Here is a 14,167-nt window from a genome sequence, read left to right on the forward strand (position 1 = left end):
GTATATGTATATGCAGGAAGAATGCTTCCCTGGCTGTGGGGTCTGGAATCATGGGACATAGTCTCAATAAATGTTAATTAGAACTGAGATAGGAAGGAGGGTGATTGATCTTTGGAATTCTCTGGAAAAAGTCTGTGGGAACAAAGTCATTAAGTAATCTGGGTAAGTGCGAGGTAAGTGCACTTTGAGAGATCAAATGTTAAGAAAAAACATGGTTAATGGCAGGACCCTGAACAGCATTAATATGCAAAGGGATCTTGGGGTTCAAATACATAGCTCCCTGAAAATGGCAAGTAAGTAGGGTGGTAAAGGCAGTATATGGCATGCATGCCTTTATTGGTCAGAGAATTGAGTACAAGAGTCAGGATGCCATGTTGCAGCTTTACAAGACCTTGGTTAGGCCCTATTTAGAGCACTGCATTCAATTCTGGTAGCCACATTACAGGAAGGATGTGGAGGCTTTGAAGAGGGTGCAGAAGAGGTTTATCAGGATGATCCCAGTATGAGCTATAAGGAGCGGTGAGGAAAACTCAGGTTGTTTTCTCTGGAGCGGGGGAGTCAGAAGGGAGTTCATCAATTTCACCAATACCTTTCACCCAGACCTCAAATTCACCTGGACCATCTTGGACATCTCCTTCCCATTCCTGGACCTCTCCATCTCTATCTCCGGCAACCGACTAAACACTGACATCTACTATAAGCCCACCGACTCTCACAGCTACCTAGACTATACCTCCTCCCACCTACCTCCTATAAAAATGCCATGCCTTATTCCCAATTCCTCCATCGCATCTGGTCCCAGGATGACCAATTCCATCTTAGAAACTCCCCGATGGCCACCTTCTTCCAAGATAGCAATTTTCCTTCCCAAGTGGTCGATGTTGTCCTCCAGCGCATCCCCACCACCTCCTGCACCACTGCCTTTGAATCCCACCCTTCCCAATGCAACAAGGACAGATCACCCCGTTCCTCACCCTCCATCCCACCAAACTCCGCATATATTGCATCATCCTCTGTCACTTTCGCCTCCTACAAATGGATCCCACCACCATAAATATATTTCCCTCCCCACCCCTATCAGCATTCTGGAGAATCGATTCCCTTCGCGACACCCTTGTCAGGTCCAAGCCCCCCCACCAGCCCACACCCCACTGCCAGCGCCTTCCCCCGCAACCGTAGGAAGTGTAAAATCTGGACCCACACCACACCCCTCACCTCCGTCCAAGGCCCCAAAGGATCCTTCCACATCTGACAGATGTGGAATAATTTTACAATGTGCAACAGCTACATGGATGCTATCCCAGAGCAAACTAAAGTGAAGGAGGAACACAATAAGAGGATTAGGGATTTATTCAAGTGATGGGCTACAGAACATAGGCCTGTCATGAAATGAGAAAGGTCAATTCTCCAGAATAACAATTACTTTCACAAGACACACTATCCAAGAACAAGGCATCATGGTGCATTCAAGGAAGTCAAGGGCCATCAGTGAATTTCTACCACTGTAGAGCATAAACAATGAAATGTGCTCTATTCAAGTGCAAAATCAGTCTTTTACACGCCAATTTTTCTGACTGAGACTAAACAGAGGTATGTGCCATAGGGAAAAAAGTATGAGCAGTCACACGGAGATTTAAAAGTTCACAGACTGCTTTCATGGGACTGAAATTGTACATTGAGAAAGACCACATTATTGGGGCTGAAAGAAAATCTCAAAAATGACTCTACTCACACAAAGATTCGATCTTAAACTGATGAGATATGACAATGGCATTGTCTCCGCTCCAGGCCAGACAAAAGTAATAGCATTCATACTCTCAAGGGCAGCAGTGGATCAAGCAGTTCAGCGTAACCCATTGAATAATGGAATTTTTAACAACGAAAAAGTTAAAAACAGATGTATTAAGTTTTAGAACAGAACCATTAGCCAGACAAAACCTCTGCAAGTCTACAAGATGGTAAAACGAGAGAAAAGCCAAAGAGAAAAAAACAGCAAAGATAGAACAATTAAAGACACAGGGTGAAAACCCAGTTAACCCTTAAAGCCTGGAAAGTGTCTGCTTAGGTGACAGGAAGTCAGAGGCCACTGTGATCATAGAAATAGATCATCCAGGATGGTATAGTGTCAAACCACCTAAAGGAGCATTCAGGAGGAACAGAAAAATATTGACCTGACGTCAAGAAGTGAAATTGAGCATGATTATCACAAAATATTGAACGGCCATACCTATACTACATCAGACAATATACAGAGGTTATAATTAAATGAAATGTGGTGCAACACCATCGCTGCAGTTATGAACTGGAGTGAACAAGAACAGCGTTTCAGAGTGTTGTAACCGAGAAGATCTGGTGGTGGTGGAGCGCTGATGGGATAACAGCAATAATGGTAATTATGTTTAGTAGTTACAATGATGATGCAACTAAGTCAACTACTGGAATACTGTAAAAAAAACTACAGAACAACACAGGGGAGGGCGGCTGTCGTACAATGGGATTGATAAAAGTCACGTAAAGAGAGAGGTCAAAGATATGATACTGAAGAGATGTATTTGAAAACTAACTACATACTGATGTAAGCAAAAGATTTGTTGCAGTACATAAGGAATTGAAAATTTTTAATTATTTACAGGAACAAGCAGCCTCAGGATAATATATTTGTAGATACTCACAGCTCAGTGTTGCTCCAGACTAATTTTTCAAGGTGAAGATAGCAGTATTGGCTTAACACACAAGATATAGCGAATACAATCATGTCAAGGCATGGTCAATGCCTGTTTTGTTAAAATGCCTACATTTTCTCTTAGCAGACAATTTGTTTATAGTGTCAACAGTTTCTAAAACGGCAACTGTCTAGGTTATTTAGTAGTCCCAGGTGGCTAATTCAGGTTCACAGCCCTCATTGAGAATGTTACTTTTGCTCAGTTGGCCATTGTTAATGTGTGAGACTCCACTGTGAAGAATGTAGACAATGCAAGCATCAAAGGCCACAATGGAGCAAGTACTGTCCTCATCCAAAATCCACACATATATGTGCAGAGTTCAGCAAGAAGTGAAATTAACTTAAAAACTCAAATGCAGTTTCTCCTTCCAATGGCACTGTAGCCAATTGCCATCATTTTTCTCGCCCCACCCTCCCCCACCCCACTACACAGAAATCAGTTTAACCAGCATAGACCAAAGGTTGAACATCTGGGCTTTTCTTTTTCTTAATTTATTCATACGTAGGATGTGGACATTGCTGGTTGGCCAGCATTTATTGCAAGCTGCCTCCTGAACCGTGACAGTCCACATTCTATCGGTTAATGCAGAACGTCCTTGGATAGGGAATTCCAGGATTTTGATCCAGCAACAGTAAAGGAATGGCAATCTGTTTCCAAGTAAGGACAGTGAATAGCTTAAAGGGGAATTGCAGTTATGGTGTTCCCATGTATCTACTACCCTTGTCCTTCTAGATGGAAGTGGTTGCAAGTTTGGCAGGTGCTATCTAACAGTGATTTTCTGCAGTGCATCTTACAGATAGTACACACTGCTGCTACTGAGCATCAGTGGCATCAAATCCAGTCCCTCCTCTAATAAAGTGGGCTGCTTTGTTCTGGATGGTGTCAAGCTTGAGTGTTGTTGGAACTGCACCTTTCTAGGCAAATACTTCATCAAACTCCTGATGTGTGCCTTGTAGACAATGCAGGCTTTGCAGAGTCAGGAGGTGAGTTACTCGCTCCAGTATTCCTGGCCTCTGACTTGCTTTTGGAGCCCCTGTGTTTATGTAGCAAGTCCAGTTGAGTTTCTGGTCAATGATAACCCAAGTATGTTGACAGTGGGGCACTCAGTGATGGCATCACTACTGAATGGAAAGGGATGGTGATTAGACTGTGTCTTATTGGAGAAGATCATGGTCTGGCATTTGTATGGTGCGAATGTTACTTGCCACTTGTCAGCCCAATCCTTGATATTATTCAGATCATGTTGCATTTGAATATAAACTGCTTTGGTATCTGAGAAGTTGCAAGTGGTGCTAAACATTGTGCAATCACCGAATATCCTCACTTCTGGCCTTATGATGGAGGGAAGATCATTGATAAAGCAACTGAAGATGTTTGGGCCTGGGACACTGCCCTGAGGAATTCTTGCAAAAATGTCCTGAAGCTGAGATGACCGACCTTCAACAACCACAACTACATAACATGCCGGGTATGACCAACTAGCAACGAGTCTGCCCCAATACTTATTAATTCCAGTTTTGTTGGGGCTCCTTGACACCACATTGATCAAATGTGGCCTGGATACCAAGATCTAAGACCCTCACCTCTGGAAATTAGCTCTTTTACCCATGTTTGAACCAAGGTCAAAATTAGGTCACAAGTTGAGTGGCCCTGGCAGAGCCCAAACTGGGCATCACTGAGCAGGTTATTGCTGAGTAGTGCTGCTTGGTAGCACTGTTAATGACATCTTCCATCAGTTTACTGATGATCGAGGATAGATTGATTGGGTGATGATTGCTGGATTGGATTTGTCCTGTTTTTTGTGTATAGGACATACATGAGCAACTTCCTACATTGTCAGATAGATGTCAGTGTTGCAACTTTACCAGAACAGCTTAGGGGAACGACAAGTTCTGGAGCACAAGTCTTCAGTACTATTGCTAAAAAAAAGTTATCAGGGCCCACGGCTTTGCAGTATCCAGCACTTCCAATTGTTTCTCGATATATTGCAGAAAGAATCTAATTGTTTGAAAACTGTATTCTGTTATGCGGGAGACTGCTTGCAGAAGCTGACACAGATCATCCACTTGGCACTTCTGGCTGAAGAATGCTATGAATGCTCCAACCTTACCTTCTGCACTAGTGTTGGGTTCTTCCACAGTTGAGGACGGAGATATTTGTGGAGCCTCTTTCTCCAATGAGTTGTTTAATTGTCCACTACCATTCATGATTGGTTGTGGCAAGACTGCAGAGCTTAGATCTGACCTGTTGGTTTTGGGATTGTTTAGCTCTGTCTATCATTTGCTGTTTATGTCGTTGGCGTGCAAGTATTCCTACTTGATAGCTTCATCAGGTCGACATCTCATTTTTGGGTATGCCTGTTGCTGCTCCTGGCATGCACGTCTGCATTCTCCATTGAACCCTGCTTTACTGATAATTGTTGTCTGGGGGATAGAGTGGGCCATGAGGTTGCAGATTATGCTGGAGTACAATTCTGCTGCTGTTGATGGCCCAAATTGCCTCATGGATGCCCAGTATTTGATTGCTAGATCTGTTTGAAGTGTATCCCATCTAGCACAGTGTTAGCACCACACAACACAATGGAAATTATTCTCAACATGAAGGCAGGACTTAGTCTCCACAAGGAGTGTGCTGTGGTCACTTTTATCAATACTGTCATGGACAGATGCATCTGCAGCCAGGAGATCGGTAAGCAAGAGGTTAAGTATGTATTACCCTTTTTTTGGTTGCCTCATCACCTGCCACAAACCCAGTCTAGCAGCTATGTCCTTTGTACTCAGTATGGCTGAGTTCCACATTTAGGGTTGTATGACTGCCAACAGGAAAGACCTTGCTTTTGTTCTCAGTTACTTCATGTCATGAAAAGCAATTCTAAGAATCATGAAAAAAGAATCTGGTGAGCTTTTTAAATCTGCCAACATCTGTTTTTGGATGCATTGTGTGTTATGAACTGGATTTAAACCAGAGGAACAGGTTGGTATCCAGGCATGACCATTTTCAATTTTTCCCTATCCCTGATGATTTAGGAATGAATTAAATTCTTATCCATGTGTTGCAACCTAATCAGTTCTTATTTCACACAAAATCAAATAAAATCCAAAGAAATTTCCAAACTGAATTTCACTTGTAGCATCTTTAGATGTTAACCCCATTCTTTCATTCTTGTAATGATTTTGCAAATTATATATCTTTACCACATTATAGATATTAATGAAAAATGCAAACTAAGAGTAAGTCATTTTAAAAATCAGTTTATAAAATGACAGCATTTTGTTTTTGATGTTTATATTTTATTGAAACATTAAGTGAAAAATTTAACAGGTATCATCCAAGAACAACAGAAAGGAAGGTGGTAGATGCAGTTTGGATTATAATTGCCCAAACCTAGAACACAGACATATGCTAGTCTTTACATTCAAGAATAACGTTATTTATTTTGTCAAGAGCAATTTAAAGATCAGAATCAAATTAATGGATTTTCCGTTGGCAAATGATTTTTCTTATATTTACAATTTCCTGGACTGTCCTATCATTCAAAGTGACTTGCGCCGATCAGTTCCAATGGGAACCACTGTCCTCACCCACAAGACAGGTTGCAGGCTATCTAACTACCATAATTCAAACTAAATCTCTCCTTATTCAAGATCCACAGGCAGACATGTGCATTTCATCAGGAATCAGAAGAATGAATTGCCTGGTTCCGTTTCGCTGCCCTTATAATGGGGCACTGACATTAGCTAAATCAACAGAAAACAGAACATTGAACTTTGGGGCCTGTTCAGTATGACACAGGTGCATATCAGGCCTGTAAATTTACCTTGAGCGAAGGACGTTTACTTTGCCTTTATTCTCAGTTACTTCATGCTATTCTTTATGCAATAAAAATAATTCTTAGAACTCATAAAAGAAAAATCTGGTGAGCTATTTAGTGCAGCCAATATTTGTTTGTGTATACACAGTTGGTTACTAGCTGAATTTGAACCATAACATAAGAACAGAGGAATGAGAAAGGCTAATTCAAACCATCCACTTTGCTCCTTCCTCCAGCTCCTATTTCAGGATACATGCTGACTAATATTTTTTCAGATTTTCCCTCTTCCATATCCTGGTGAAACAGAAATGAGTTCAGTTTCCTCCTAAATCTAAATAGTGTTTGTGGTGCAAGTGTCAGGACTCTATCGCAGTTCAATTCCACTGGTGGCAATTTTATAATCCCATACACTTTGATTCTTCTTCCCTGATTTTACAACATGTCACTGTTTACCTCCTGTTAGGGCCTTGCTTCTTTATTTTGAAATCATAAACCATACAGCACCAATTCCATACTGCCTTGAACTCTCGAAAAGGATCTTTGCCAGCTTTATAGGAAAGGAGCTTTCTGTACAGGTGGCAGGGAGATAAATCATAAACTAATTAGAAAATAAATCATTTTCAAATGACTTCACACTAAAGGCAGAGTCAATGTTTTAGATATTTACATTTTATTGAAAGAAGACAACATTCAATTTTGAAGGGAACAATATCCTAGGAAGAAAGAAATTAGGGATAGTCCATAATTCCCATTACATTCATATTTTGCTTGTGATTTATTGATTAAAACTGCTAGGTTTATCTTGTAATCTGAATTTATCAACATTCAAACTTTCTCCCTATCTCTATAATACCCATTCTTCAGGTGAGTTTGCTCAGTTTGGCAGGCTTTTTGGCAGTGGTGACAGGGTAGCGAATGTCAGCAGAAGTAATCCTGTCCTCACTTTATGGCTACAAACCACAGGTTTCCAGCAAACATCATTAGACAGTAAGCAATCAGAGGAACTTGTGACAAATTTTCTCTGACACATTGATAACGGAGTCCAACTAACGCATCTCAGTACTGGCCTGAGATTTGTGAACAAACAAGGATCAAGGATCTTCCAGGCCTATATTCCACAATTACAAAATAAGGCAGTGCGTTTCCTGACCAGGAGATACGTGGGGGTTTGCATACACTGCACTTTATCATGTTTCAGGCAGTCACATGCTTTAATTTGCCAGTTTCCATTTTTGTTACTTGGATACATGACCGACCAAATTTCCAGAAAACAAAAACCATGATTGAAGTGCAATGTCACCATCCATTTACTGCTAATTTTGCCTCCTGCAGAAAGGCCCCTTTAACTAATTATGTATATAAGTAGTAAGGCCATTTTGTCTACTTGAAGATGGTGAATGTTTGGGGGGAATATTTGGGGGAAATCTTTACTCTTCACAGAAAGTGATTAGAGGGGATAAAATGGTCTATTTAAATAGCCTGAATAGTCACTGCTCTCTGAGTTTTCAAGCTCTTCTGGACCATAGGCATCTTGTTCTCGTGTTAACTGATCCAATTCCTCATCGGAAGATGAAGGGCAAGTAAGGATAATGCGTGGCATCTTGACGGCAGTGTTAGGATCAAGACAGGAATGAAGTAGTAAGAAAATCAGGTACAAATATGAGGGAATAAAATGAAATACACAAAAGAAGAAAGCAAAAGAAAAGCAAAAATTAAAATCAAGGTGATATTCAACAACACATTTCACAGAAACATAAATAATCAGATCTCTAAAAGAAATAAATAATTAAATACAACAGAAGACAATGAAGAAACACTACAAATTTGAATTAATTTCAAATAATAGCTTTTAAAATCAGTTTCCTGTATACTAATACTTTGTTAATGTGCATCACCATTTTTAATTGCCCTTCCTGAGGGATTTGAATGCTAAGGTTGGATGTGGCAGGAGTGCAGTTTGAACTCAAACTAAGGAGGATGAAAAGCTCAGAGTGAAGACCTAATTACGTGTGAATGCAATAACAACAGATCAATTCAGTCTTCATACCCACCCATTACATTATTAGTTTTCAAACCATCATTTCTCTATTTTCTCACTTTAACATTTTGAAGGGAATAAATCTTTTTTTGTTACCTTACACTTCATAAAATTCTCATTGGTTAAGGTCATCTGAATAACCAACAAGCAATGCGGAAAGGATGGTGACTTCAAATTAGTTTCATCGAATTTGAATGGATAATGCTGAAGAATGCAATGCAATCCACTCTACCCATCTAGGATTCTTAATAACCATTACACAATTCAGATATATTCAGAGCTCCCATTGGAAAATACCAATAATTTGCTTCAAGTCTGGCATTTGACAGACATTGGATAACATCTATTCTTCCCCTCATAGCCACCTTGTGCAAGGTTGCTTAGATTGGATCTAATTATGGACAATTTTACATTATCAACTACTCCAAACTATTAGCTGGACTGAACTTTATAGTTGCCCAAGCGAAAATTCTGGCACCTCAATTCAAACTGGTTTTGATCTCTGTACTTAAGAATTAAACAATATTCTTCTCATTTAATATGACCCAGACTCCCTAGAATGCCAAAACTCATCCAACATTAAGTTACACATAAAAAAGCATCAAACCAGTGTATAGCAATGCTTCAGTAATATCAAGATTCTTACTGTATTTAATTTCATAGTTTAGAGTTAAAGAAACCTCCATCACAAACATTAGATTGGTTTCCCCCCTTTTGCTGTGAACTCCTTCAGTTGGAAGGGAGAAACTAGTCCATCCAGTCATGGTGTTGTCACCCAATGGGGTTCATGCTAGTTTCAATTTCTCTACTCCTTCCCCATAATTTATCCTTTGAAATGAGATTGTTTAATTTAAATAAGGTTTCTGGTCAAGGATTATGAATTGTACAGAAGCTGATGATGAATTGAACTAGCCTTTGGATTTTGGGAAAATGGAACTAGACTGCCTTGTTCAAGAACTACACTATTAATAAAACATTTTTAAATTGTTCTGAAACAGCTTTTAGAGTACTATCCCAAGACAGCAATGGAGGAATTCATGCAACAAATGTATAAATGTGTTCATAATGAACAAGTTTACAATTTTATCTTGCATGGGGAAATTTCCCTTAGAGAGCAAGACACCCAAAAATATACCATTGGTCATAAATTGCTATGGTTCTTGCTTTCTCCATTTTAAACTGTTTGAACATTTCTCCTGCTATAAATTTTCTTTGATTTTGTTTCCAAATCCAATGATGCAAACTGACTTTTGATTTTCTAATGGTATTGCTGGTGAGATTGAAAGAAGTTTTTTTTAATCACCCTTTTAAACGTCAAATTTCTCCTTCAATTTCAGTCAATGAATCTAAGTGCAATATCCACATAGTGGATATATACTTAGCATACACACCACGTTTAAGGGTATGATTAGATTTGGCTATAGTATCCCATGCTTAACAAGCACAGTTTAAGCTCATATAAGGACTCCTGAACCACGAGCCACATTTGACTATGAAGATCATTTAACAATTGACTGAAAAGTAGCAATTGTTGTGGGGATAATTAGGCCTTGAACCATTTTTGATATAGTACCTACAATGATCAACATTGTGCACAGTATACTTGTATATTTTGAGACCTAAGTGAATTTTTTTTAAAAATTATTGGTCTGCCAAAACAGAAAGTCAGAACTTTTAAAGTGGTTCTTCACAGTGGAATATTTCTACAGTTCTCAAGGTTGTTATAATACAGAAGGAGGCTTTTTAGCCCATTCTGTCTGCACTCTCTCCAAATGAGCTGCTAACTTAGCACAATTTTTCTGACTTATCCCACAAACCTGTACATTGCTCCCTTTCAAATGATCATCTAATCTTCTTTTGAACCTGCAACCACCACACATTCACATAGTCCATTCCAGGCCTTAAACACTCTCTGCCTTTTTCCATATCGCTTTTGGTTCCTTTAACAACTTTTTAAAAATTTGTACCATTTCTTTCTTGATGCCCCAAAATTGTAGGAAAAAGTTGCTACTCACTGGCATTGCATATTTCACAACACAGAACGAGGTGTTATTTAGTGGCATCTCACTTGCAGATTTTGTGGTGTGGCTCTTCAATGACATTAAAAAAAAGAAAAGAAAAAGTTAAATGAGTATAATTCTCACTCTCTCTCACACACACACACACACACACACACACACACACTTATCAGAGTATGTAAAAGCAAATTGTTTACTGTTAGCAGTCTGTTAAGAAGTTGGAGACCTTATCTAGCAATTTTTCATTTTATTCATACCTTGAGTGGTGCCAAGATGACTAATCCAAAAATGACTGGGGACTGTCTACAGCACCACCTTGTGGATTCACCGAAGAATGAACAGAAAAGATAACTTAAAAGAGCCACCAGAATGTAACACATAGCAAGGATTTAGGAAATGGAAGTACAATCATGCCTGCCTATTGAACTGCGTGGAACTTTTCATTCACAACCTCACTAATTCTGGTTTTCTTGATTGGTCAAGGTAACATGACTTCAAGCTGTGCAGGTAGAACAGATTGGCACAAATTCAATCTTTAAATTGTGAGATTTCAATGTAAAGGTGGTTTTCTATAAAATTGCCGTCAACACCTCACAGCTGAGAAGAGAAAAGGGTAGCTGTTCAATTATCATTCAGTAATCCCTAAATTCAGCATATATATGAAGAGATTCATATGTGTATATGGTAAGGCACACCAATGCTCACATGGCTGTACTCAATGAACCTTTAAAAGATGATAAGGATCGGGAAATGGAATGGGTGGGGGAGGGGGAAGAATAAAATCACTAGGGTCATAATTAATTCACTTCATTCACATACACAAGCTTTACTTACTAAGCTACTTACATTGCATGTTGATACTGCCTTTCCTTCAAGCAAGAAATTGCCACTTTCTAGTTGCTGGTGGATGGCAGCTGGCTGAGTTTTAGAGCAAGACTTTTCGGTCTGATGAGGTTTTACAATATCTGCTTCACCATTGTTCATGTCAGGAGTAACTGTATCATCAGTTGTCACCGCCCTGTCCCTCAAAATTAGTATCTTAATTACAGCCCCTGAATTCCTCAAGACATTTACTGCTTCATGATGGGTAACATTTTGCAGACTTTTTCCATTGACCTGGAAAATAAGAGACTTTGTTGACATTTACCATTATTAACTCGAGAAGATCCTGTAAGCAGAGGTTAGTAAGCGTCACATTATTGACAATTTAGGCAAGGTTCATTTGCTCTCTACCCCATTTTCTGGAAAGAACAAAGAAGGAGCTGCACAGCTATCTACAAGGTTCAGATTCTGCTCAAATTCTGTTGGATGGGCCTTGAACTAGGCATCCAGCAATCCTGTGCAAAGCATATTTAAATCAACTCCAACATCCTTAATATTATCTTTATGGACCAAATGGTGCCATACAGACATGCCTCACTCATTGACCTGTTGTGTGCAGCAGCCTTAGTTGGGTCTTAACAAAAAAATGTCTCTTTTTCTCTTTGACTTCATTTTTGTGTCATCAGAAAGAGCAGGAATGCACTTACGGCCCATCAGCTGACGGCTTCCCTTAGATTCTTCTTCTGCAATTCTCTAGTTTCTTAACATTTGCAAGCCTGGAATAGGACTTGGCCCACTCCCAATTTCTGTGATCACAAGCTGCCTTGAAGCAATGTTCAGTACTCGCAGATACTTGGCAGCATGCTTATGAGGTCCAATCAAAAACAGACCAGGCCTCTGAGCCTCATTGTGGTAATCAGGAGGCAACGTTGCCTGGTTTGCACAGCAAACATAGTCAAACTCACATACCTCCCACAGATTTGTTATTCTAATCATGAAAGAGACCAATGGAATATTGGAACGTCACAATATGGTTAGACAGGTTGCCTGACTTGAAAAACAAATTTCAACAGATTCATTTACATAATTCCAGGATCTCAATATTGATGTTTGACTTTTGTGTGAAAACTGTTAAAGGATAATAATAAGTGGTCTGAAGCAAGTACTTCAGGATATTTAGAGGTGGATATTGATCCAATATATGTGATATCACAAGTTGATGATTAAATGTTAAAGTAGAGGCAGCAAAGGTCTGTGTACATATATAATTGTTATTATAACATGACCATGTTGCAGGCTTCTTTAGCTCAGTTTGATTGAAAGGTCACGTTTTAAGTTTCATGTAAATTATGTACCACATTTGTTTCTGCAACAGACATGGACATTCAACAACAGCAAGTTTTTATTGGGCCTATTAACGTTCCACAATACTTAATGGCAACTACTGTAAGGATATTGCCATGGCTACAGGTGTTTTAGTGAGCTGATTTAGACAGTGGTTAGCGTGTTTTTGCCTGAGGCTCATTACATAGTGGTTTCACTTGGGTGTTGTCTCACAAGCTGTAGCTGGGATAAATGGCACATTCCATGCAAATGAGATAATAGCTGTGCGCTGAATTTTGTTCTGGGCTCAAGCACTGACAAAAATTGTTAAAATTTAATGCAGAGCTTTACTTCGGATGGTTCTGCAGTTATGTAATAGCAATGACATGAAAAGTGAATGACATGGCTATAGAGGGAACTCTTCCAGCAAATATTTGCTTTTCCTTTAAACACTATTTAACTGATTTTATGGTTACTTTAATTACTTTGAATATCATTTACTTGTATCAGTAAAAATTTGAAGAATCAAATTTCAAGATTTGCAAGGAAAGCTGCCCATGGACTGAAATGCACTCTTTATTCAATAAAATAACCAACAAAGCTGTTAAACAGTAGCAGTAGGAACTATTGAGGCTACAACATCTATAGCTTTCATCTATAATGAAACAACCTAAACCATAAAGCACTCCAAACAATGGGAAAAAACGGCCTGCATGTGCGCTAACATGTCCTAATATAAAAAAGAAACTTTCATTCCTAAGTACGAGCAGACAGAGGAGGTATATTGCAAGTACAGTGATGCTCAACAATAGACCTTTGAGCCCTTTAAGTTGTTTTGAGCCACAGTTACCACATCTTGATCTCTCCTTTCTCAATTAAAGTACCTTGGTGCCTCAAGCCAATCTGAATTTTTCACCTCAAGTTTTATTCCGTAAATCCTATGCCCCTGCTCCGACCTCCCATCTTATTTCTAGGTTCCAACCTCTGTGCTAAACTTAAAAAAGACATAGGAAGATTAGTGGAATGGGCAGACAAGTGAACAGGTGTAATTTAATAGAAGTGCAAAGAAATTCATTGTGGTAGGAAGAATAGAGAGAGACAGCACGATGGGTCAAATTCTAAAGGGGATGCAAGAGGAGATGGAACTGGAAGTACATGTGCACAAGCCATTGACAGTTGCAGGGCACATTGAAAGCACAAGTGAAAAAGCCGAGGAGTTCCTGGGCTTTATAAATAGGGGCATAGGGTACAAAAGCAAGAGAGTTACTGTAAGCCAGTTATCGTAATTACATTAAATATGGGCTATGTATTTTTGAATAACATTGTTCAATTTAATACTTGGGACGTCCTTGGACTGGAATGATTTCAAAAAGGAATGAAAAGCACTAAGTTAAAAATGGCCAAGGCATGACTTGACCATGTAAGTAGCAAA

At 39.2% G+C, this 14,167-nt stretch overlaps 1 protein-coding gene across 1 annotated transcript in view; it reads right to left on the reverse strand.

Annotated features, from left to right (window-relative positions):
- The window catches only part of LOC140464758 (uncharacterized), a 215,700-nt gene that overhangs the window by 155,953 nt on the left and 45,580 nt on the right, over nucleotides 1–14,167 (reverse strand). Inside the window, exons 6-7 of the mRNA XM_072560257.1 lie at nucleotides 11,437–11,706; nucleotides 10,588–10,662 (exon numbers count right to left, since the gene is read on the reverse strand). Coding sequence (XP_072416358.1) covers nucleotides 10,588–10,662; nucleotides 11,437–11,706 — 345 coding nt within the window. The remainder of the gene's footprint in view (nucleotides 1–10,587; nucleotides 10,663–11,436; nucleotides 11,707–14,167) is intronic.

Source organism: Chiloscyllium punctatum, chromosome 3, assembly GCF_047496795.1.
Source record: "Chiloscyllium punctatum isolate Juve2018m chromosome 3, sChiPun1.3, whole genome shotgun sequence".
NCBI classification, from domain to species: Eukaryota; Metazoa; Chordata; class Chondrichthyes; order Orectolobiformes; family Hemiscylliidae; genus Chiloscyllium; species Chiloscyllium punctatum.